The sequence below is a fragment of the Phyllostomus hastatus genome, unplaced genomic scaffold (assembly GCF_019186645.2).
Source record: "Phyllostomus hastatus isolate PE091 unplaced genomic scaffold, TTU_PhHast_1.1 phas_contig_86, whole genome shotgun sequence".
Taxonomy (NCBI): domain Eukaryota; kingdom Metazoa; phylum Chordata; class Mammalia; order Chiroptera; family Phyllostomidae; genus Phyllostomus; species Phyllostomus hastatus.
The window spans coordinates 51,206,693-51,231,699 of NW_025333977.1; the positions used below are offsets into that span (position 1 = coordinate 51,206,693).

General features: G+C 36.5%; 1 protein-coding gene across 2 annotated transcripts in view; it reads left to right on the forward strand.

Moving 5' to 3' along the window:
- The window catches only part of LOC123827073 (SAM domain-containing protein SAMSN-1), a 47,738-nt gene extending 26,793 nt beyond the window's left edge, over positions 1-20,945 (forward strand). For both annotated transcript variants that reach the window (XM_045851375.1, XM_045851376.1), the window contains exons 5-8: positions 1,879-2,030; positions 4,955-5,161; positions 7,312-7,462; positions 20,067-20,945. In XM_045851375.1, the coding sequence (XP_045707331.1) occupies positions 1,879-2,030; positions 4,955-5,161; positions 7,312-7,462; positions 20,067-20,269 (713 nt within the window). In that variant the 3' untranslated portion in view covers positions 20,270-20,945. The remainder of the gene's footprint in view (positions 1-1,878; positions 2,031-4,954; positions 5,162-7,311; positions 7,463-20,066) is intronic.
- Positions 20,946-25,007: the final 4,062 nt, after the last annotated feature.

Consider the following 25,007-nt stretch of genomic DNA (forward strand, 5'->3'; position numbering starts at 1 on the left):
TAAAACAAATAGTGAAAATATATGATGTGTTGAATCTAAAGAGTTGCTATTATTTAAAATAGACTTAATATATTAGATAGAATTATGTATTATCTTGAAATTTTTAACACTGTGATCAGCAGGGCTCTTGGGGATTTGCCTCAAAAGATCATGTTGGGTGATTAAAAATGCATCCCTAGAATAAAAATGTATGCTGGGTTGAACTAGCATTATTTTGGGTCAAAATTTTTAAAACAACTTACAGCTCTTACAACAATAAAATTCTGTTCTCTCTCTCTCTTCTCCTCTTTGCTTCTTTCCTTTTTCCTTTCTTCTTTTCCCTCTTCTTCCCTTCCCTTCCTTTTCTTTTCCTTTCCTTTCTCCTTCCTTCCTTCCTTCCTTCTTCTCCCTCTTCTCTTTCTTCTCCTCTTTTCTCTTGACCTCTCTCACTTTTTCCTTCCTTTGCCTCAAAAAGAAAATCTGAAAAGCATTTGTCATTTACATCAATTCTGACATTTACTTTTTAGATTTCCACCCAGCATTAGTGAGTAAAGAGTGAAAAATATGTAAATATTTTAAAAGTAAAAATATCACCAATTAGGTTACAAAAAGGAATCAGCACATATTCAATAAGGATTTTCTTAAAAAATTGACATTTTTCTAAGAAGAATATCACTCAGGATTCAGTCATATATTCAGCTACAATATTTGGTTGAAACTACTGCAATTGTAGGGTGCTTATCACTTTTTATATGCATACTGTTACACATCCTTCTAATCTTTTAAAGACTTTAAAATTTTTTTTGCAAAGTTGATTTTTCATTTCCTTTTAAATCAACTGCTTCTGTTATTTGAAGTTGTATAGCAAAGACCAGATGTTTCAAATATCTTGAATTTTATTTCTACTTTTCTATTGGCTATGAAACTGTTATTTTATTTAAAAAAAAGCTACTGCAAAACATTTGAAGGCGAAGTTTTTGCATGTGTGAAATTCAGATATCATTAGTATTCATTTCTGCTGGAAGTTTTAGAATTCTAAGTTATGATGCTGAATGTGGAAAGGATTGTTTTAATGAGAATGTGCCATAAAAAGCCAGGGCCTGGCATGGTCATGGAAGAGAAGGTATAAGTAGATGGTGACCCACTTAGCTGTTACATACAACTTACTTTCTGTAATTGGAACTCACCTTTCATTTACACCAACTCACATACAATATGTAGCATCCCTAAGGACCTTTACCTCATTTCCACAGTTATTATAATGCATGGTAGAGAAACCAAGGTTATTCCATCATCGACCTGACACCAAAAGGCCACAGTGAAGGAGAAAGTGAGATGACAGTTGAGTGTGATAGGGAAACTGAAAGTTACTTTCACTGGGGACCATTCTTGCCCCCAGACAAGTGGCAAAATGGAATCACTTTTCACTTTATCCTCTGTTGTTCAAAGCCAAAAATGAAGGGGACCAAAGAACAAGAATTTGAAGAAGTTTAAAAAGTCCAGTTTAGAACTGTTTCAAAAATCACCTGTACAAAATTTTCTGGCTTGTACAAGGAGTTAATCTATCCTGCCTACTGCTTTAACAAGTATCCAATGCCCAAAACACTCTTCTACTGGTTAAGATCACAAATCACAGAAATCAAAGTCAGAAGGTATTTGGGTTAGTGGTTGAGGAAAGGGTGGTCAAGTTGGCTGAAGAAAGGTCAAAAGTGGCTTAGAGGACAGAGGTTGCTGATGGAGAGTGCCTGGGAGACAGAAACTAGGTGGAGACTTAGAGCATCCTCAGGAGGATGTCTTCTACTGTTTGAGTATTGTCCCTGCTTAGTTTTTTCCAGATGATGGTTCAGAATGTTATGAACCTTCGGTGAAAACTATTAACCTCTGCTTTGCCTTCTTCAGGTGGCATAACAAGCTGTTCAGATGGTACGAGTAATCGGGACAGCTTTCGACTGGATGATGATTGCCCCTACTCTGGACCATTCTGTGGCCGTGCCAGAGTGCATACTGATTTCACACCAAGCCCTTATGACATTGACTCCCTCAAAATCAAGGTGCGTGTATATCATATCTGCATTCTGTGTGGTCTATCTAATGCTGGTTGTGTGATCCATTTCAGAAGCGCAAGCACTGAGAACTCTTGGGAGTAGATGTGAGTGTGTTCTTCCTAATAGTAGAACTAGGGACTGGTTTACCGTGGCAGAATTTAAACAAACATTCCAGGTAGGGTAGGGGGATCATCCTGTGAGGTTATTAGCATAAGTTACTGTTACATAGATAATGCAGAATTAAAGCCTATCAGGGAAGATGGAATTATGTATGTTTTTCTGAAAAGTGGGTGCCCAGCTCTGCCTGATAATTCCTGAAGTGAAAATAACAACACCAAGGAGAGAATAAAGAGGTGGAGATACCAGGCAAGAGTTCAGCAGAGCAAAGGCCTTGGGAACCAGACTTGGCCCAGGCAAATTCAATACTTGAATTGGTTACTTTGAATAACCAAACATCTTTCTACCAATGATTTCCCCCCCTGAATTCCCTCTTCTTAGTCTTATCCTCTATATCATTTTCTACTACTGTATAACAAATTAGACGCACTCTGGGACTTCAAACAGCACAAATTTCTTACTAGTTAGCTCATAGTTCTGTAGATAATAATTCAGACATGGCTCATCTGTTTAAGGTCTCACTGGGCTGAAATCAAGGTGTCATCTCACCTAAGGCTCTAGTCATCTTCCAAGCTCACTGGCAGTTGTAGGAGTAAAGCTCAGGCTTTCTTGCTTGGTTTCAACTGGAGGCCATTCTCAGCCCCTGAAGGCTGCCAGCCATGGCCCTCTCTCTGTAATGTGGCAGTTTGCTTCTTTAAGGCCTGAAGGAGAAGAACTCATTCATGAATGAGTTTCAGATCACTTTATTTTAAACTGCTCCTACCTGATTAAATCAGAAAACACTGAGATAATTACAAAATTAACTAATCTGAGCCATTACTTACATCTGCATAGTCCCTTCTATCATAAAACACAATGTAATCATGGATGGGAAATCCTTCATTTTCATTGTCCTGCTTACACTCAAGTGGGGGAGGTGGTTACATAGCACAAACAGAAGAAAGTTTAGAGTTAAAATATTTCATAGAAGTTAAATTATTCCTTTTACTAACACAAAGTGCCATATAGCTAAAAGACAGGATTTATGAATTTTTTATACCATCAACACCAAGCCAACATTAAGCAATAATTTAATAAGTTATGAAGTATTGATATTATTATTTAACATTGAAGGCACTCAGTTTTTCTCTTCATCCATTCTATGGTTATCAAGTCAAAGTAAGCTTAGCTGGAGATTGAAGAGAACATTATTCCTCATTATTAGCCCCTTAGCCATTTCCTAGCCCTTGTCTTGGAAAAAGGTTGCAGGTAGTCAAGTAAAGGGTGTGGTAGGAGAGTAGTAGAAAGGAATAAACTGAACATGTTTTGATTCAGGGCACCTTTCTACCTTCCCTGCGTATCAGGCAGTTCACTAACTCTGGTGCTGCCTTAAGTAATGTTTGTGGAGCTCTTGTAAGACACAATAAGAATCCCACAGTTACCACTAAAATTTGATTTCTGATGTTTCTATAAATGGTATTATCCAAAATGAAATTGAGTCTTTGCTTGTGACCTTTCCTGGAATATACATTTTTTTACAAGTGTTAAAGATAATAGGAAGAATGCAGCAGAAGGCTGCCATGCTTAGAAATTTCCATTAGAGCTTCTCTGGATTTTCTGGGTCTGCTTGGCTGAACCCATTGAACCTAGGATTTGATACCCTATAGTTAAAGGAAGAACTAGATGAACAGCTCATATGGTCTGAAAGTCAGGCTATTACAAATCAGAAAGACCAGAACAGCAGGAAAAAATATTTTTAGTAGGCCAACTTAATGCTTTGTTTGTTTGAGGGTAGATCCTTAATATGGCAAAACTATCAGAAAGCATAATGTCTTCTCTGGGGTAGAAAGTTGTAAGTCTCAATGGAGTAACTATGTCTCTGAAATGTAGGCACTATATTTGCATAGATATCAATTTTCTTTACAAATAATTACCCCTATTGGGTTTTCTACTTTTGCCAATAACTGGCAGCATATAGCCATGTAGAGTCTCAAATGCAAATAAAGGAAAAGACTAGTTTGTTTATCACAATGTGCTTCATTCACACTTGAACACAAACTTTGTTGTGGAGCTCAATCTAAGAATTGTGTTCTCTAGAATAATTAAGAAAATAATTTATCCTTAGTATACACACATATTTTTTATTATTTATTTGATTTGTACATTCTGCACAGTTTCATTATGTTAAATGAATGCAATGATTCAGGTATGTTTATTTTTGTACTGTAAGTGAATTTTTCAGATGAAGTAGAAATACAGAGTCACAGACTTCTCTTTCTCCTTTTTCTCCCATATGAGAGCCACTTTAGGAAGGATGGCTTGAGTTTTGCTACATATACGTTGCTTTGACAGGATAAATCATTTTTTAGTTCTAACCACTTGGATTCTGATTCTGCCATTCATTTCCAATAAACTTGTGGGAAGCTTTTTAATGTTTGTGAGGGTGGTTTCTGTATTAATTAGAATAATAATGTCATTAATGTTAATAATAATGACACTTTGTATAGGTAACTACAAATTGTGTTGTGGGCATAGATGAATTTATGTAAAATTACATTGTGGTCTACAAATAAAATTGATAAATTGTTATGATACCAAAAACAAAAACACGTCATCAAGTGTAGGAGTTTTTCTTCAAGCATGTTGCTTTCTTCATTTTCACTAATAGTTTCCTCAAACTTAAAAGAAACATCCCCTTAGATTTACTTCCGTTGCCTTGGAATCCCTTAACACAATGCATTCATTATTCTATTTTCTATGATTACATTCTTTCTGACAACTGTCACAGCACCATAGTTCTCTGAAATCTGATTTGCATATTTCTTTGTCCTTAGAAAGGAGACATCATAGACATTATTTGCAAAACACCAATGGGGATGTGGACTGGAATGTTAAACAACAAGGTGGGAAACTTCAAGTTTATTTATGTGGATGTCATCTCAGAAGAGGAAGCAGCCCCCAAGAAAATAAAGGCACACCGAAGAAGTGGAACAGAAAAATACAAGACTCTGCAGGAATTCTTAGAGAGGATTCACCTTCAGGTTAGCAAACCTGTGGCCTATTTGATTTTCCTGGCATATAGACAGAATAATTGAAGAGAGTAGGTCAGTCTTTGTACAGAATTGTCTAAAAATATACATGACTTATAGCAAAGGAAAATCTGTTTATCAGGAACAGTTTTTATTTCTTCTTTATTACTTTTATTATTCAAGAATGAGTCTTGATATAATATCCTCTGGACTAAACTCTAATGGTACTTAGCAATGATGGTAGAGATTAATGTTGAGCAAATGCAGCGAAAAATAAAAAATACCTAAGAAAATAAGAGGCCTGGAGAAAACTTGTAAGTGAGAATGATAAAGAGAGTGTGAAGATTGAATATAAAAATCCCAAGAAGTGAAAGAAAAATAATGAAAAGAAAATTGTATTTTCTTTCTGTAGTGCAGAGATCAAAAGCAAGTCAAGTGAAAATAATTAAATAATATTGTTTTAAATGTAATTTGTTAGGAAACAGAAACCATTAAGCTTGCATAATAATTGTGTTAAGAAAACTGTGCTGTCTACCTTTGTAGTCCAATTATTTTCTCATTATATTAGTAAAATATCTACCTTCTTAAATGATGTGTACATTCAATATACCTAAGCTCACTCAACTTATATTTTTGCAACCCGTTTTAAAAATTAACACAGTAATACTTTGATAGTTTTTAAAATTTATTAGGCAATAGCCAATTAAATTTTCCTTCACTGTTTGCCCTGAATTATCTAGATATAGTACTGTCTATAGACACAGTATCTAGGTCTTTCTATGTGACTACTGGTGCCCCCACTATGTGAATTGGGTGCTCCTTGGAAGAAGAAGCACAAGTTTGAATCCTGCCTCCCTTGCTTGTTTGTTCCATGACCTATGAGAAAACCAAGGTCTAAAAAAGTGAAATAACTTAGTTAAGAACCTACAGTTAGGTGATTATGTCAGAATGGGAATTTTGGTTTTCTCTGTTCTAATTCAGTGTTCCTTCTCAGATATTTTTTTAAAGAATTACTACCTTTTTTTTTGTACATAAAGGACTGGTAATATATTCTTCCTGATAGTTAAAACTTTTATATTTTTCTTACTGAATTTTAATAACTAAAATAAGGATATTGAAATAGTGATCAAGTAAAAGGGGAGAAATTTTTGAGAAAGTTGAAAAGTATTCAAACTCACTTTGAACTTTTATGCTGTTAGCAGGAACAGGGGATACATAAATAATGTACAGACCTTGAAATCAGAATTCTCTGAATTTTATATATTTTTTAGATTTTATTTATTCATTTTTAAAGAGAAGGAGAGAAAGGGAGAAAGAGGGAGAGAAACATCCATGTGAGAGAGAAACATGGATCAGTTGCCTTTCGTATATGCCCCAACTGGAGACAGAATCTGAAACCCAGGCATGTGCCCTGACTGGGAACTGAACCTGCAACCTTTCTCTTTGTGGGAAAACACCAAAACAACTGAGCCACACTAGTCAGGCAGAAGCTTATGAATTTTAAACTATCTTGACGCAAATGATGGACAAGATGTATGTGCTGAAAGAAGGCAACAATTCTTTTTCCAAACACAGCATTTTTGTAAAGTTTAATAAAAACTTTTAATTAAGTAGAAAGTCTTGAATTTCTTTGGTTTATAACCAAAATCCCAAGTTCACTTTTTATATAAATTCTATCTGTTTCAGATTCATTTCTAACCTACCCCAATAAATGAATGAGAATAGCGTTCTTTTGCGATCAAGAAAACAAGACATGTAGATTCAAAAATACTGCTGTAATATATTCTACTAGAGACATTTTGTTGATAGACTTAAGGACCTGCCAGCTTTGTCAATTTAGCAATTTGAGAACAAAAAAGTTCCAAATAGGGTGAATGGTCTAGCTATTTAATTGATCCATTACTTAGCATTGTATAGCTTAAGATATTCTTCTTTATATCTGTCTTTCCAGAAGGTTAAAATTATACAGTACACTCTTTCAAAGGCCCTAGAGTTTATATGTGGGAAATTAGTACAAGTAAAATAAAGTTAAGCAAAAGTTTTATTGACACCTTTGGTTTCTGTATTTATTTCTATACTTTGTTTAAATCTACAGAGAACTACAAATAAAGTATTTGAGTCTGACTAGCTCATATTATACATATTGTTTTTCTCCCACACAGGAATACACATCAACACTTTTGCTCAATGGTTATGAGACACTAGAAGATTTAAAGGATATAAAAGAGAGTCATCTCATTGAATTAAACATTAAAAACCCAGAAGACAGGATGAGGTTACTATCAGCTGCTGAAAATCTCCTTGATGAAGAAAGTAAGTTTGTGCACCTACTCTTCTCTCTAGCTGATAATCACATTTTAATGTAAAAAGTAAAATCATTAAAAACAAAGTCCCAATTTAGTTTTCTGAGAATGGTATAATACATTATTTTCCATAAAATAAGTATTTCATTTTATATTTAGGAACAACAATTCTGGTCAAATATAAATTTAGGAAGAGGACCCTGTTTTCTTTATTGGACTCAGAAAATGAAAGGACTTTTCTGGGTCTCTCATTTAGATTCTGCAGAGCTATTAATTTACACACAAGCGCATTCCTGCATTTCCAAAGGCTGAGGGAGACAGAGACAGATAGACAGAGATGGCATGAGCCATTAGTGAGAAATGTCACATGCAACTTCTGTAGAACAGCACAGAGCCTGGCTTTAAGCTAATGAGTCTTTGTGCTGCACAAGAAAATTCATTTCATTACCATATAGTCACATCTTGTATGTGTTTATAATATTCTTTCAGATGTTATAATAATAGCTTGCAAAAATATTCAGCACTCAATTTCATTATCTGAGATGGCTCTGTGATTTGTAAGTATAAACTGAAGATGGAGGAATACATGCAGAATTACTTGTGGCAGAATACTGGCTACACCAACTGGGTTTGTAAAGATAGGATAACTTTTGCTTTTACAATTGCCCAGTCTGAATACTCTTCTTAGTAAATCTGGTCAGGCTCCCAGAACCCTAAGTTCAGGGCATGCCAAGCTTTGCAAGGAGTACTTTGCTAGAAAAACAAAGGACAAGTGTCTAATTTTGAAGATGAAAACTAACAAACAAACAAAAAAAAAACCTTCAATCATCTAATTCAGACTTATTTTTCAAAAGTAATAATAAAAATAGCCCTGACCATTGTGGCTCAGTTGGCTGGGCATCATTTCGCAAAGCAAAATGTCACTGGTTTGATTTCCAGTCAGGGCACATGCCTGTGTTATGAGTTCGGTCCCTAGTCAGGGCACATAAGAGGGGCAACTGATAGATGTCTCTCTCTCACATTGATGTTTCTCTCTCTCTCCGTCCCTCTCCCTTCCCCTCTCCCTAAAAATAAATAAATAAATAAACTCTTTTTAAAAAATAATAAAAATAATCACTAACTACTCTTTTGGAACATGTTCTCTGAGTAAAACTTCATATGGGATTCTTCACAATCATTATCTTTAATGATCTCTATAAGTCTTTGAGTTAGGTAGTACTATTCCTATTTTTATCATGAGAAATTGAGAAGCTAAGTAATTTGTCCAAGCTCAGGTACCTAGCAGCTGGAGAGCTAGGACCAGTGTTTGTGATGCTATACTATACTTTCTAACACTACACATACCAGCCCAGATGAAGAGTAAGAAGGAAAGTTGCATTTAAGATTCAGGCCTCCTGATTGTCCCTTCGTGGCCTTCCCTATACCCTTCCGTCCCACAAAATGGGCACAGTTGCACAGCACATGTTTATATATACTCTTTGTCTAGTAGGAATTATTGTTTTTTAGAAACTGTACCAAATTTTTTTATCTTGCAGTTTTGAATTTGCATAGATCTTCACCCTTTTCAAAGAGCTTTCATATGAATGATTAATTTGACATCTGCAGAATTGATTTCATCCTTCAGCCTAGGTGTTTATGTGCATTCTTTGGAGTTGTGGAGGCTAAGAGATGCAAATGAGAGGGGATGGGGTCACGGCAGACACAGATCAAACTTAAGTAGCCAGTGTGCTCAGTTGCTTTTGTTCTACAATACCACCCATGTAGGTATTTTACCCATTTGAAAATAATAATATGTTTCAGAGATGAATTTCAAAGAGGCCAAACAACTAGACAAGTAGCAAAGATGGAGTTTTAGTCAAAGGCAGCCTGCTATAAAAACCCAATTCTTTCTTCCACACATGTAAACTAGTATGTATGAAAGTATGTATAAAAATTCTACTTTTCCAATTTTCCCAGCAGCTTCAGTTTAGCTTTCCATCATAAAAAGTGGAAGTTAGTATCTAAGTGAGAATGTAAACCTTGGAACAGCTGACTTCCTGCATTACTGACTGGAAAGGGTCACAGAGTGGGGTCAGCAGGGCTTCCCAGCAGAGGCCCGTAGAAGGAAGACCAGTCCAGGGCCACGTGCCCTCAAAATTTTTTCATTTTTCCATTTTTCATTTTTTCATTTTTCACTCCCTCATCACCCACCTACTTTCTAGATTAACAAAAAAATTATGATTTATTCATGATACCATATTAGACCTAGGTATTATTTTTAAAAACCATCTGACCCAATTTTTTCCTTTGCAAGATAGAGAAACTGAAACTTGAGTAGGTGTCTTTCTCAAGGTCACACATCTAGAACCCAGTCTCGTAAATGTAAACACTGGACGCATGTAATATTTTACACTGATCTCTGTAAACAAAACAAGACCTTTGAAGCATGATGTGAAATTCAGTGTTTTCTATAAAAATACAAGTGATCCACATTATTTCCCTTATAAAACTGTAGAAAACAGTACTTGAAGGTCACTAGAAGTTGATCATTTAATAATAGCCAGTAAAGTACAAACATACACTCACTGAGCCAAATTCTGGGAGATGAAAAATGAAAAAAAATGCAGATTCAACTAGTGTTTGTTGTCCACACACAACACAGGGATTTTTCTTATTTTAATCTTACAGCCTAAAGTACTATTAGAATATACATGTCAAAAAGATGCATATTGCATGTTTGGCTATTCTGACTGAAAGCTATTTATCATATGAAACTGCTTTGCTCAAGAAATAAAGAAGAATGACTTCTATTTGTTGATAAGATGTTGTGTTCTGATGATTTGGCACCATGCTGCCATGTGCTTATTTTTATCTATTCTCTACTCTGTGAATTATATCTTCTACAACCATGTTAAAGATTAAATGCACAACCTTCATGTACCTTGAATGATAAAGACCTTGAATGTATGGCTGTATAAAACAAAGACAAATGCATGCCACAGTCATAGGTTAAAAACAGTTAGCGTGTGTGTGTGTGTGTGTGTGTAGAAGAATGGGGTATGCAAACTGGCCAGAATTTTATGTATGCATTTTATTCTGATCACTGAACAATGTCAGTTTGGGAACATCAATGAATTCCTAGTTTAGAGCTTCATTGCTTCTTAGGTCAGGAACTGGGATGTTTTGCTTTGCTAATCATTCAATGTAAAAATTGAGTGCCTGTTTTGAGAACAAGAACTAAAATTTTGAGATAATGTAGAAAGACCACAGGCCCACGTGAGCCTTTTATACATCTAGAGAAACCAAGAGGATGGGGGATGGGTCAGGGACAGAAACAGACACCTAAGACCTAGAGCAAGCCAGTTTCTTTTTCTCTTAGGCCAAAGTGGATAACATTGCATTCACTTTGACATTGGAAATGTAAACCAAATTAAACTTTTTATAGGTTACTGCTTGAAAGGAGGTAAAGATGCTTCTCCCCCAAGATGACAGAAGGGTTGGCAAGTAGAGTTGAGCTGATTACAGGATTATCTCTAGAGGTGAACGACTTTGGGGTTCCTCAATCTTGGCGGGACCAGTTCAGAGATATTCTGAACTTGCTCCCAAGCTGCACTAGACTGAGCAGAACTAGGTTACTGGCTTTCAGCGGGTGATCCAGATGAGGTTAGAAGGAGAAAAGACACTGGGGTGAGACTCAGTTCTTGAAGAGGCAAAAGAGCAGAATCTGTTTATCTTGTGCTCCTTAAGGTTTCTCTGTCATCTGGATTTTAAAATGGTCTGTTTATTTAAAATAAATATTCCCAGCAAGTAAAAAAAGAGAGTAGAGAATATATGTGTGTGTGTTTGTGTGCATTGGTACATAAACACAACCTTCAAGACCCCTTTGCTTTGCTGAGAAATGTCTCTTTACAATAAGTTAACTGCTATTAATAGTAAATATTTTCTCTTTATTCTGAACTTGTTCTTCTTTTCCCACATTTAGAGACACTTTGATGTGTCTTAAAAGTGTCTGTGAGAAAATGTACTGTTGTCCTTGGGGAAAATGGGTGATGGAAATATCTTGTTTTCCCTTTAGCACAGGGATAATTAAATTTTAAATTGAAAGAAAAAAAAACTTAGTAACTAAGTAAGTAAACTGTGCAAGATTCTGTATATATTTAAGGTACCTCCAACCTTTGCTTGCAGTGCTTAATGAGGAAGGGGGGAGGGAGGGCTGTGTGCCAGGCTGTTGGCACCAGCTGTGGTCACAGCAGCCCCTCATTGCTCAACTATCCCCAGTTGTGCCTTCCTGCCTGCCTCCCTGCCCAGAACGATGCAGGGCAAATGGCAGGGCCCAGCCAGGAACCTGGAACATGAGCCACCAGCAGGGGAAACTTGTAGTTATGCCAAACAACAGTCCAGCAGTTGGCCTGACAGTGTGCCAGGGTAGTCTGGTGCCCTAGCCCCTGACATGTGTACCTGGTGTTTCTAACTCGCTTGCCATATGATTTGAATCTAGATTCAAGAAATATTCATACAGTTTTAAAAAAAAAGATATGCTAACCATCCACATACACAGAGTAGAAAAGGCACATAGGCATTTTACTATTCTGTATTTACAAATATGCAGTTAATATTTGTGCCTACTCATAGCTGTTTGGCCTTATGCAATTTAATTTCTTCAATTTCTTTTTGGTTTTACTCCTAAGATATAATTTGTGATAGATGTCATATTTTTTGTGATACAAAACCAAATAAAATAAAATATAAACGTTTTTACTCTTCTACCAGAGAACGATTCCCGGAGAAACTTCACAGAATTTTTTTCAGTCACCTAGGAAACTTGTACTGCCCATTTGCACAGGGCACTCCTGCACTTGTTGTTGTATTGCCCTGTGATCATGTACTAGGCATGGCTTTAGGGTGATTACCCTACAAAATGAGACTGAGTCTTCTAGTACCATGGGCTTTCCCACAGCCTCTAGTTCTGTGCTTTGCATTAAGAGGATCCTTAACAAGTGCTTGTAGGATTAATAAGTGTCAAGTGAGGGAGGGAAGGGGTTGTCAAACAGTGAGCAAGACATTTTTGTTGTTGTTATGATACTTAAAGTCCCCCGCAGCCCATCTCATGCCTATGTCTTTGTAACAGGCAGGTAAGTGTTGGTGTTCATTGTCAAGAGTTGTTTTATGCGTGTGTTTAACCATGTGTGTATGTGTCTGTACTAGCATCCAAATGAGTAATTTCTAGAAGGCAACAATGTAAAAACTGTCAAAGTTTAAAATGTACATACAATTTTAAAAGACTTTATTTATCTATTTTTAGAGAGAGGGGAAGGGAGGGAGAAAAGGAGGGAGAGAAACTTTGATGTGAGAGACAAACATGGGTCAGCTACCTCCTGTACACACCCCAACCAGGAAGGAATACACAACCCAGGCATGTGCCCCAACTGAGTGTAAAGCCTTTTGCTTTGTGGGACAATGCCCAACCTCCTGAGCCACACCAGTCAAAGCAAATGTGCATAAAATTCCAGTTTTAGGAATTTGTTTGATTAATTTAACTTCAACATACAAATGTCTAAAAATACTAGCTAAACTACTATTAGTTGCAGTTAAAAACTAAAACCAGTATGAACTTCCATTATTAATCCATTTAAATAAAGATATGTATAAACAATGAAGCAGTATGATGACATTAAGAGAATGGAATACATACTGATGTGACAAGATGTTCAAAGCATATTTAATAGTAAAAGCAAATTGCAGATCAGTAACATGCAGAATAATCCCATTTTTGTCAAATAATTTTTAAAACAACAGGTTAATTCTTACCATATCAAGTAAATAGGATTAATCTAACCTGTAAGAATTATGAACTTGATTTCTCAAGGTCTCTAATTAAGTAATATAAAATGATAATTTTTAAAATTATTTGGTCATTTTCAAAGTAGTCAGTTCAGTAAGACAACTCAGCTGAGAGTAAATATTTCCTGGGACCAAAGCCTTCTACTGAGGTGCATGGTGGAGCTGAGTGGCAGCCGAATGGTGCCATCTGTCTGGGAGCTGAGTGTTTGTGCTCTTGAGCAAGTGCACCTCTAGGTCCTTACTGAAGCAGACAGCACAGAGAAGTGGAGGTTGCTGTGGGTGTGAGCAAAACAATGTACTTCCCTGCCCACATCACATTAGAGGGTAGGCTATGGTTCTGGGATAAAAAGAGATACCTGCAAAGAAAGGTATACAATAGCAACTGGTTGGTTTTCCATGAAGAAATTCCTATTTTTTATTTGTTGTTGTTTTTTCAAAGGATGTGTCAGTATTAAAATTAACTTAATACCAACTATTCATTATACTTAGAAAATTACAGTGTTCATATGATTTAAGGATGCACTTAAGACAAGATTGAAATAACTAAGTGTTGGACCATATTGTGTCCACCACAGACAGCACTGCCTCTGGACAAATGTGGCACAGCCGGAGTTAGCAGGAGAATGATGGAGTTTTGGTTTGAGTTACTCAAATGTGGCTGCAACATGAGGCTGAGGTTCTAAACCAGCCTCACTCATGATGCTTAAGATGCTTATGCCTGGATTTTCCTCTATAGAAATGGGCCCAGGCTAAAAGAAAAGAGAATTCAGAGCTGAGAGGCATCTTCATTTGAGTTCCAACAAAATTCCCTATTTGATCTTCTTTGGTTCATGATCTTCTTTGGTTAATTAATCTAAATATCACACTCTTTTAATTAAAAAAATTGTTTATTGAGCACTTTTGTTGATCAGGTATTTTCTTATGCCTCCTGGATTGTATTATTTCATGGTACTGGCCCCAGAGAAATAGAGGCTTCACACCTAAGGCAAACACTAAAGTCAATATTTGGAATATTTGGGTAAGAAACCTGGGGAAGTCAAGCAAAAACCAGTAGTTTACATTTTCAGTGGACCCTTAACTTCCTCATATGTGAATATAGGACAGATTTATTTCCTTAAGTTATGAGAACTTTTTACCAGAATAAGGATCTAGTTTGATTTCCTTTAAGTTTTCTTCATATTTAAGTATAATTGAGATTGCCTATACTTAATTAAGTATAACAACTCTAATATAATTATTTTATGAATAATTAAATCATCTGTCTTTTGTTTTAATCACCATGCTACATTTTATCTGCACTGATGACTCTTGTTCAGGTACAGTTGTCTTCATTTGCCCCCATCCCACCCCCCTTGGCTTTGTCCACCTGTCCCTTGTATATGTTCCTTGACCACCATTCCCTGTTTTCCCCACTCCCCTCTGGTTACTGTAAGTTTGTTCTTTATTTCCATGTTTCTGGTTATATTTTACTTGTATGTTTGTTTTATTGATTAGGTTCCACTTATAGGTGAGATCATAATGAATACATAAATTAGATACACTGATTTTTAAACTTAACACATCACAAACACTTTGGTATAAAAGAGGTGGCAAGTGTGCAATTTTGGAAGCAAACTGTTTCTTATTCCAATGTTCCTTGCCTGGTTAGCTCAGATGATTGGACCGTGGGACAAAGCTGATAAAGGTTATAGTTTTTATTTCTAGGTAGGTCAGCTAGCTTTACTCTATTTCATGGTCACATGAAACGGATAAGTGACTTAGAAAGAAAATGTGGATGCATTACTGTGAATTCATCCCCTTTGCTGGAAAATCCACCCATAACACAAGTTCTAGGTTTATGCCAATCTCTGTGGTTAGTGTCAGGATGAAAAAAAGAAGGAAAGATCCCAACCCTCAAAATACAAAACTTTAATGCTACATAGCTTCTGTTTCCATGATGTAACATAAGGACCTGCCTCTTCTTTTTATAGTTACGTTTGAGCGTCTCCAGCTGATCACCTGCCTGGAGTCATTGCAAGCCTGGCAGGAAGCGTTGGGGGACGCGTAGTCAGGTTTTCACTTCACGGGGCATCTTGAACAAATTGCTGCTCTTCTGTAAATTACTGTGCTATATAACAGTCATAGTGAGAAACTATTTCCTTTTTCCATAAAAATTGCAGATAAAGGGTTTCCACAATAAATAACCTGTATTTAAAATAAACCAATTCCTAGAATTTAGAGAACATGACATACTGTTTCTCAGATGGGAATAAAAACAAATACATTTTATTACTAATATTAAAAAATGATATGTTCTCTGTTAAAGTCAGGTTTATTTTATTTGTTACTTTTTGAGATAAATGCATAAAGACTTCTGAGGGTAAAATAACAAGCTAAGTACTTATTTTTAGAAAGGAAAACAGCTAACTTTGGAAATCAGAGCACTTTAAGCCTAAGTTTTGTATCTTGAAGAGAACCCCACAATCAGTGGGGTTCTTATTTAGATGTCAGTTTGAAGGGAAGTACCTCGGCAATGTTAATTTTGTGTTAAGGTGATAGGCTTCAATATCACGTATGGCTTTATCCCCACAACCTTTCTAAGGGGATCACACTCCAAATACAGTGATCAGTGCTGATGCAGCAGAAAGCGTACAGAAGGATGGATGCCTCTGGTCTTTTCCAGGAAAACTTGGGTAGTGGAACACAGACCTGGCTCACTTCACTTCAGTGGCAATTAAGATAGATAGGCAGAAGGGGGGAGATGGCCTTTCCTCAGACAATGAGGCCCCGTTTCTGAGCTGCTTTTTCACACACACACACACACACACACACACACACACATGAAAAGGGGGCTTGGAAACAAAAGTAAAACAGGTACTCCTAAATACTAATGAATATTAAGCAGACTTTCTCAAACCTAAAGATTGTTATGACTAATAAAGAGAAAATGCTTCATGGTAGCTAAAATTTTAAAATAACAAATACAATAGATTCATATTAAAATTAAATTTCCTCATGCCTAGAACTAGCTGTAACATCACTAGATTTAAATATCTGATAATTGAATCCATAATTAAATAAAATTGTATCGAATCTGTTGAAGATTCAGAAAATGGCATAAACGTGGTTTCATTGTTGCAAATGAACACTTTGAGGAAAAGGTTAAAAGGACTGTTATGATTCATTTTGAAGATGAGTAAAGAAATGATTTTCATCATTTTTTCCAGCCTTTCTCAACTTGTGTTGTTCATCCAAGCCACAGAATACAGAAAATAATTTAGGTCACCATTTTTCCAGTTCTTCCATGTGTGGGACATACATTGAAGAGAAGTTGGTGTATTACATATAAGAATGCTTTAGGGCAACAGGGCTCCATTCTCTCTTGTAACAAAGATTGATAACAAGTGGGTACACAGTGAACCATAAACTAATGTTGGCAAGATAGCTGGAGTCTAGAAAATGTATTTGAAAAGCAGATGTGTAGACAAGATAAAGTGTGGGTTTGCTAAATATAAATTACTTAGCAGTATAAGAGTCTATTGAGGGGAATTACACAATTTCCTTCTCCCAAAGGTTTTGAAGGCAGGACTGAGGCTCTTCTGACTAGAACAGGATGAAGCACATAGCATCTTGGGCAGAGGTCTTGCCCCACCTGTGAAAAATGCGTTTGGTTCTTCCAGTCTTAGCTATTCAGAGGTCCAAGTGGAAGAAGCCCTGACATTTGAACAAAAACATGCTGACACACCTAAGAAGTGGTGAGCCAAGATCCACCTCTTCTCTGAGGAACTTATCTAATAACTCAGAGAAATACCCATTTACTGGTGTCAGGGAAGGGAAAGAAAGAAACTTCACAGTAACAGACAGAATGCTAATGCTAAATTTTTTTGAGCAAAGTGAAACTTTATTGGACTACTTAGGTACTTTAGAAATATATTTTGTTACAACTCTAATATTAATATTTTCTTAAAAATTCCAGTTGAATCTAGAATACTGCTTTGATGACACAATTACTAATATGGACATAAATGGTTGTTATTCAGAACTACAAAAAGATATAGAAGACAAACTAAATAAGGCAGACTAAATGGAAATGGTAGTAGTTTATTACCTAAAAGTAACCTGATTTCTATCTCTATTTGACTAGTGAATACAAACAGAAAAATTCTGAATACTCTAAGTCCTTTTTTTTACTATTATGTTCTTTTTAAAAATTACAGTTTACTTTCAATATTATTTTGTACTAGCTTCATATGTACTGGGTAGTAGTTAGACAATCGTGTATACTTCACAAAGTATTCCCTAATAGTTCCAGTAGTTCCTAATAGTTCAAATGGCACCATACATAATTATTACAATATTATTGACTATATTTCCTAGACTACACTTTGCATCCCCATGACTACTTTTTATGAGTTAAATTCCAAGTCATTGAAGTCCCACTATACATTGTTGCCTATAGTGATCTTTTACTCAATAACCCCCATAATTATGATTCTATTATAGAACTATTCACAAAGATCACTATTCATTAGTGTGGAATATACATTTAAACTACAAATGACTTCTAATGTTACTTTTTATTATTGTTTATTTTTTAATTTTATTGTTTTTCATTACCATCTCCCCCCCTTACACTCTCTCCCCTGCAATCACCACACTGTTATCCATTGTGGTGGACTCTGGCCAGCAGAGTCTGCCTGTTGTGGCTGAAAGAGACAATAAATGCATAGGTGACAGCAATCCTGTGGAGAAAAAGGGGACGGCACAGCTACCCTCTCAAGGGGAGAGTGTCTATGAATGCCTCGGCCACTCTCTCAAGAGGAGAGTGCCCTGACCCTTGCCTAGACAAGCTTTTATTGTTTTTTCTTGGGTCTTACATCAGAGAAAGATTTATTATCTATTACATAGAATATTGTTGTCTACATTTTAGGTACAATCAAGGAAATGAAAATAACATGCAGAGGGCAATGGCGACGAGCTGATTAGCTCTGTCCTTGGGCAAATTCACACAGGCTTTGGAAATTACCTTGAAGATAGACCATACACATTTGTTGTTTCAGACCAGGGTGATGGAGTTTTAGCAAGAGCAAGCCATAACAGTCAGTATGCATTTTCTAGGCCTGATTTCCATGGGAAAACTCAGTTTGAAGGTCTGGCTCCTGCCCACCACTTTGCTTCTGTAGGTTTTCCATACAGAGCTGAGTCACATTTGCCAGACTGAAACAAACTGGTCCCCTACAATCCATGTACATGAGTCCTTTTGCATTTTTGCTCTATCCCTCCACCCCCTAACCTCCCTCCTCCGTATCTGTCATCCTGCTCTCTATCTATGAATCTGTCTCTATTTTGCTTGTTAGTTGTGTTTGTTCATTAGATTCCACATTTAAGTGAAATCATATGGTATTTGTCTTTCATTTAGCTTAATGTTCTCTAAGTCCATCCACGCTGTAGCAAATTGTAAAATTTTCTTCTTTCTTATGACCAAGCAGAATTCCATTGTGTAAATGTTTCATTGTCGTTTTATCCACTCATCTACTGATGGACACTTGTGCTGCTTCCATATCTTGGTGATTGTAAAAATTGCTTCAGTGAACATAGGGGTGCTTATGTTATTTCAAATTAGTGTTTTGGATTCCTTCAAATATATTCCCAGATGTAGGATCACTGCATCAAAAAGCAGATCCATTTTTAATTTTTTGAGGTATCTCTATGCTTTCCACAGTGGTTGCACCAGTCTGAATTACCATCAACATTGTGTGAGGGTTCTCTTTTCTCTGCATCCTCTCTGACACTTATTGTTTGTTGATTTGTTGATGATAGCCATTCTGACAGGTGTGAGATGGTATCTCACTGTGGTTTTATTTGAATTTCTCTGATGATTAGTGATGTTGAACATCTTTTCATATGTCTATTGGCCATCTGGATGTCCTCTTTGGAGAAGTATCTATTCAGGTCCTTCACCTATTTTTTTAGAGAGGCCAGAAATAAACCCACACCTTTATAGTCAACTAGTATTCAACAGAGGAAAAAAGTACATGCAATGGGATAAAGGTAGTTTATTCAGTAAGTGGTGCTGGGAGATACATGCAGAAAAATGAAACTAGATCACTTTGTTGTGCCACACACAAGAATAAATTCAAAGTGGATTAAAAACTTAAATATTAGACCCCAAACCATAAAAATTCTAGAAAAAAACATAGGCAGTAAAATGTCAGACATTGCTCATAGCAATATTTTATCCGATATATCTCCCCAGGCAAGGGAAACAGAATAAAAAAAGAAGCAAATGGGACTACATCAAACTAAAAACTTTTTGCACAGCAAAGGAGAACATCAACAAATTCAAAAGACAAACCCACAGAATGGGAGAACATATTCACCAATACATCAGATAAGGGGTTAATATCCAAAATTTATTTAAAAACTTACAAAACTCAACATCTAATGTTTCTTTAAGGAGTATTTGGACAAGGCATCCATCACACTGTGGGTACAATCTGCTTTCTTTGGCAACTTATCATCGATGTAAAATGAGAGTCCATATTGATCTTTGCTTATGCAAGCAGTTCACATGAATACCATGAAACTGCAAGTGAGCAACAAAGGTCAGACTTTGTCTTCTAAGAAAATAGTGGTTTGAATATTTGTAAATACTACTTTTATAATAAGCAAATATACAAATACATCATTTACTTACAGAAGTTTCTATGATGATGAAGTCAAGCTTGCAACCCTTAAAATAGCCCAAAGATGAATGAGTACATGAATAAAACTGCTTTGCTTTGCCTAACTGCTGCCCTCTTTTCCATTTTCAGTTATTCAAGAGCAAGAAAATGAATCTGTGTCCCTATCCTTAAGCCCAGACATCTCCTTAAATAAGTCACAGCTACATGACTGCCCAAGGGACTCTGGTTGCTATATCTCATCAGAAAATTCAGATAATGGCAAAGAAGATCTGGAGTCTGGAAATCTGACTGCCATGGTGCAGAAGATTGCTATCACAGAAACCAGTGACTGAGCACATATTCTAAACTCTGTATCTGCCGCTGCATTCCCTGTTAACTCTTCCTGAGCTAAAAGATCAAATAAGAAAGAGAAGTGTTTGCAAATACAACCTAAAGTTAACATATTTTAATATGAATGATTGTATATAAAAGTTAATATCTCTAAAATTCCCAATTATTGTAAATAATGTGTATATTTATTATTTTAAGTGCTACATGTTAATGTGTTACATGTATGTATTAGAAAAGGTCTATTATAAGTCTTTGATATGTGTCATGTAAGCCCTATTCGGCTTTATTTTTTAAGTGCAAAATGCTAAATTCTGCAATAATCCCCTCCTTTCTTCATACCTGCCACTTTTGAATTTGTGCCTATTATCAAATGAATAGCAGTAGAGTCTGTGTCTGTTTAATCAATTTTTCCAAGCAGCATTTACATTCATTTTTATACCTACTGGATAAGTGTGAGTTAATACTGGAGACATTTTTATGCTAATTCACAGTGGAGTTTTAGTAATTTTTTATTGATTTCTTTACTGTTATCTGGTATACAAGTATAAATAATATATTGTCAGTTCTGTTTTAGTAAAACTAATTGTAATAATTGTACAGTTGTTTCACCTTTAAGTGTAAATAATTTTAATTTTAAAATGTCCCAATTTTAAAAATAAAATGAACTATGTTCATTTGTTATTTTCCAGACTAGTGTCACTATTTTCATATTAGATATGTAAACAAAATATCTCCTACCAGACAAGGTTTTATAATCAGTGCTCTCTCTCTCTCTCTCATATATATAAATTTCCAGACCACTTACCTCACCTCAGTTTGTTTCCTGAGCCCCCAGATCTGTGTTATTCAACTTCCTTAACACTTCTATGTATTAGTCAACCTAAGTTGCCATAACAAAATACCATAAACTGGGTGGCTTAAACAACAAAAATTTATTTCCTCACAGTTCTAGAGTCTAGAAGTCCAAGATTAGGTTGCCAGCATGGCTGGGTTCTGGTGAGAGCTCTTTTCCTAGTTTTCAGATAGCACCTTACTGTGTCCTCACATAGCAGAGAGAGCTAGCTTCAGTGGGTCTACAGGTTGGGTGGGGTAAGGTCTCAAGGAATCACCAGGCAAACAGTGATAACCAGGTTGATGGAGACTCAGATATGGTACCCACCTGCTGGCTCTGTGGGAGGAAGATTCATCAAAAGAACAATAGCCTCTGTCAATTCTTTTCTCTGGGAGAAAGCTGCTCCCCCAGACCTCGCTCTGATTCCAGACACTTCAGTTCCTGTCCCTGCTGCCTTTCAAGCTGCTGTCCCGGTGCTGGAGTTCAGAGTGAGTGAGTCAGAGTAAGTCCATGTGTGATTCCTTTTAAGGAACCACGTGGGACTCCAGAATCCCTCCATCTCACTCAGTCCCAATCCCTACTGGTTTTTACAGCCAGAAATTTTGTGGGCTTCTTTTCTCAGTACTGGAACCCTGGGCTTGGGAGCCTACTGTGGAGCTGGGACCCCTAGCTCCTCAGGGGAGACCTCCACAGCTGAGATATCCCTCCTGATATTTAGCCACCGCATGTGGGTGTGGGACCAGTTTGTTCTGCATCTCTGGCCCTCTACCAGTCTCAGTGTGGCTTCTCCTTTAAATCACTAGTTGTAGGACTTCTATTTAGGTAGATTTTAGGTAGTTCTGAATGATGGTTGTTCCATAGTTTAGTTGTAATTTTGATGTGGTTGTGGGAGGAGGCAAGTACTGCATTTACATACCCTACCATCTTGACTGAAATCACTCTACTTCTCTTTAATAGTACCTACACCCAGCCAGCTACTGAAAGCAGAAAATCATTTCTCACTTTGTTTCACATATGTCTTCTTCATATAGATTCAATAAGTAATCAAGCCCTATGCATCTCACCTTTAGAAATCCTTTCATATTTATGGCTTTCTATCCATTCCTATGACTTCTGTCTTGCTTTGTAACCTCATGATTACATGTATGAAATAGTGTAATAGCTTTCCAACTGACCTCTGTTCTACAAGCACCCTTCTTCTTAATCTATCATCCCCAGATCCTACAGAAATACCTGTCCAACATGCCAATCAAATCATGTATTACTCAGCTTGAAATCTTTTGATGGCTTCTCATTGTGTTTAGTATAATATTTAAACTTTCTTCCAGGATACATAAGGTCCTTCTCAATCATTTTTACCTACATCTATAAGTCATACATTTTTTCTCATGCTTCTCACTTTACATTCTCCAGCCCTAACAATTTCTTGCAATCCCCTGAAAATTCACTATTCCTTTTGTGAATTTTCTTACATTATTTATTTTTCTGGAATGGTTTCTGCTATTTTCTACATCCAGAAACCGCCCTCTGTTTTCCTTCTTAAGGTTCACAAAAGTCATTTATTCTGTGAAGCCCTTCCAGGATTTCCTTTGATATTCTCCTCTTTGCATTTCCAGAGCAACCTGTATCTCAAATTGATTATAGCACTTATACATTATATTTTATCTATTTGTATGACATCTGTCCTTCTATGAGATGGTGACTTTCACTGTGGCAGACATTATTTTGCTTAGCCTCCTTAGTCCATGGGTACTGAGTGAGCACTTAGTAAATGTCTACTGGAGTACCTTGAATATAACAATGACTCTCACGTAACACATTCCATATTTATATTTTAATCAACCTACTCAACCTATAGGTAAATACTTTCCATGACATAAAAGGTTATTTTTTAATAAATAAAACATAAGATCTTAGGATAAATCAGGAAACAAAGTGTTATTCAAATGCTGAGGAACAACATTACATTATAATTCTCTAATGCATTTTTCTAGATCCATGAACTTTAATCCCATTGCAGAACCCAGGTCAGGGGTAAAGCATCTGCCTACTTCTCTCTCCACAGCAGAAAAGAGTGTTTCAATTTCAAACTTCCAACATGCTGTCTTCATCGTGGCCCCACTTCTGCTATGGCTACCACTCCAAATTGAATATTCTAGGGACGTGTTGGACACAGCACGGCCACTGACCATAATTTTTAAATTTTACTCAATCTGCTGCCTCAGGGAGGTCAAGAGAGTACAATTTATTTAAGAAGATGCCAGGAAATTTTAAGTTCTAAAGAATTACTTCATTATAAAGTGGTGGAAATCTCCTATGATGATATTCAGCCACACTTTCAATCCCTTCAAAATGATGATATGATATGCAGTCAAGGGTCTAGGGAAAAGCTTTTGAGTGGAAGTGCTGCAGAGGCCTTGAGGAGAGGGAAGCAGAAGAAGAGAGAATAGACTCCTGAGAAGAGGAGTGGAGGGAGGAAAGTGGAGACACCATGAGGTTCAAGTTGGTGGAGAGATGGCTGCATCAGAGCTCAGCACTGAAGAGGACACAGATGAAGCAGGTGTATACCACAGTCAGGGGGCACTGCTGCCTTCACAGTACCGACTGGCCCCCTGCAGCTCTAGCCTCACCTTTGTCTTAGATTTTTCTCTTGATCATGGAAAGCAGGATAAAAGGAGTAGGAAGGTAGAGACTAGTTTAGCAGAAGCTGTAAAGTAGTTGAGGAACTTAGACCTTCTATGGCATGTGGCTGAGAGACATGAGACTGAGCCTTTTAAGAGTGAATGTGAAAGTGGCCAGAGGGCTGATATTTTAATGCTTAAAGATGCTTATAATGGCTCTGTGTGTCTAGGTTGAAACTTGGTGAGAGTCTTATTCTCATTCATTTATTATTCACTCAATAACATTTAGATATGGAACATATATGTTGCCCAATATTATGCCAATAAAGGCCTTTGGATCAGATAATCTGCATTAGAATTTCCCTGTAGCCTCTCCATTGAAATCACCTGCCATTTTCAGTATAGAAAGTTATAAAATCATGCTGGGATGCAATGATTATTCTGATTTCAGGAATATCCAAATTCAGGTGTGCTATGATGGTATGCATGGTTATAGAAATTGTATTTCCGGTAAATAGATAAAATCCTCTTAGTACTTTTTTTACAGATTTTGTTTTTATTTATTTTAGAGAGGTGAAGGGAGGGAGAAAGAGAGGAAGGGAAACATCAGTGTATGGTTGCCTCTAGCGTGCCCCCTACTGGGGTCCTGGCCTACAACCCAGGCGTGTGCCCTGACTGGGAATCAAACTGGCAACCCTTTGATTCACATGCCTACACTCAGTCCACTAAACTACACCAGTGAGGGCCTGCCTCATAGTACATTTTTAATAAAAGCAAAAAATCAGATCATTTAAATTCTGGTTCCCCTCCCCCCATTCTGTTGCTAATATAAACACAAATATATCTTCACCCTGAAGTATTGTACAGGAGTTGTTTTTAATCAATTAATTGCCAAGGGAATTAGTTAAGAAATTTTGAAGTTTTTAAAACTTCAAAAATGATAGGCAGCTAAAGATTATCAGTTTTAGAGAACATCCAATTCACTGAGGTTACAGTCAAGTGCCTTGCAACTTCCTGAGTGAGACCAAATTGATGACATTTCATGTTGAGAAACTTCCGTTACAAGCATAAGTTCTGAGAAAAATAATATGAGGAAATCTTAGATACTCCATCGTCCCACACATGCACGCACTTCCATCCCCCACCACAGGCAAAGAAAGTGTATAAATAAATCAGCATGCGGACTTCAAGTACTCCTTCATAAAGTGGGAAGTCATGCTAAAATTATGTAAAAGTTTAGAGCAAAAAGAATAGGTACTAAATACAGGAAAAAGAAGAACAGTTTGT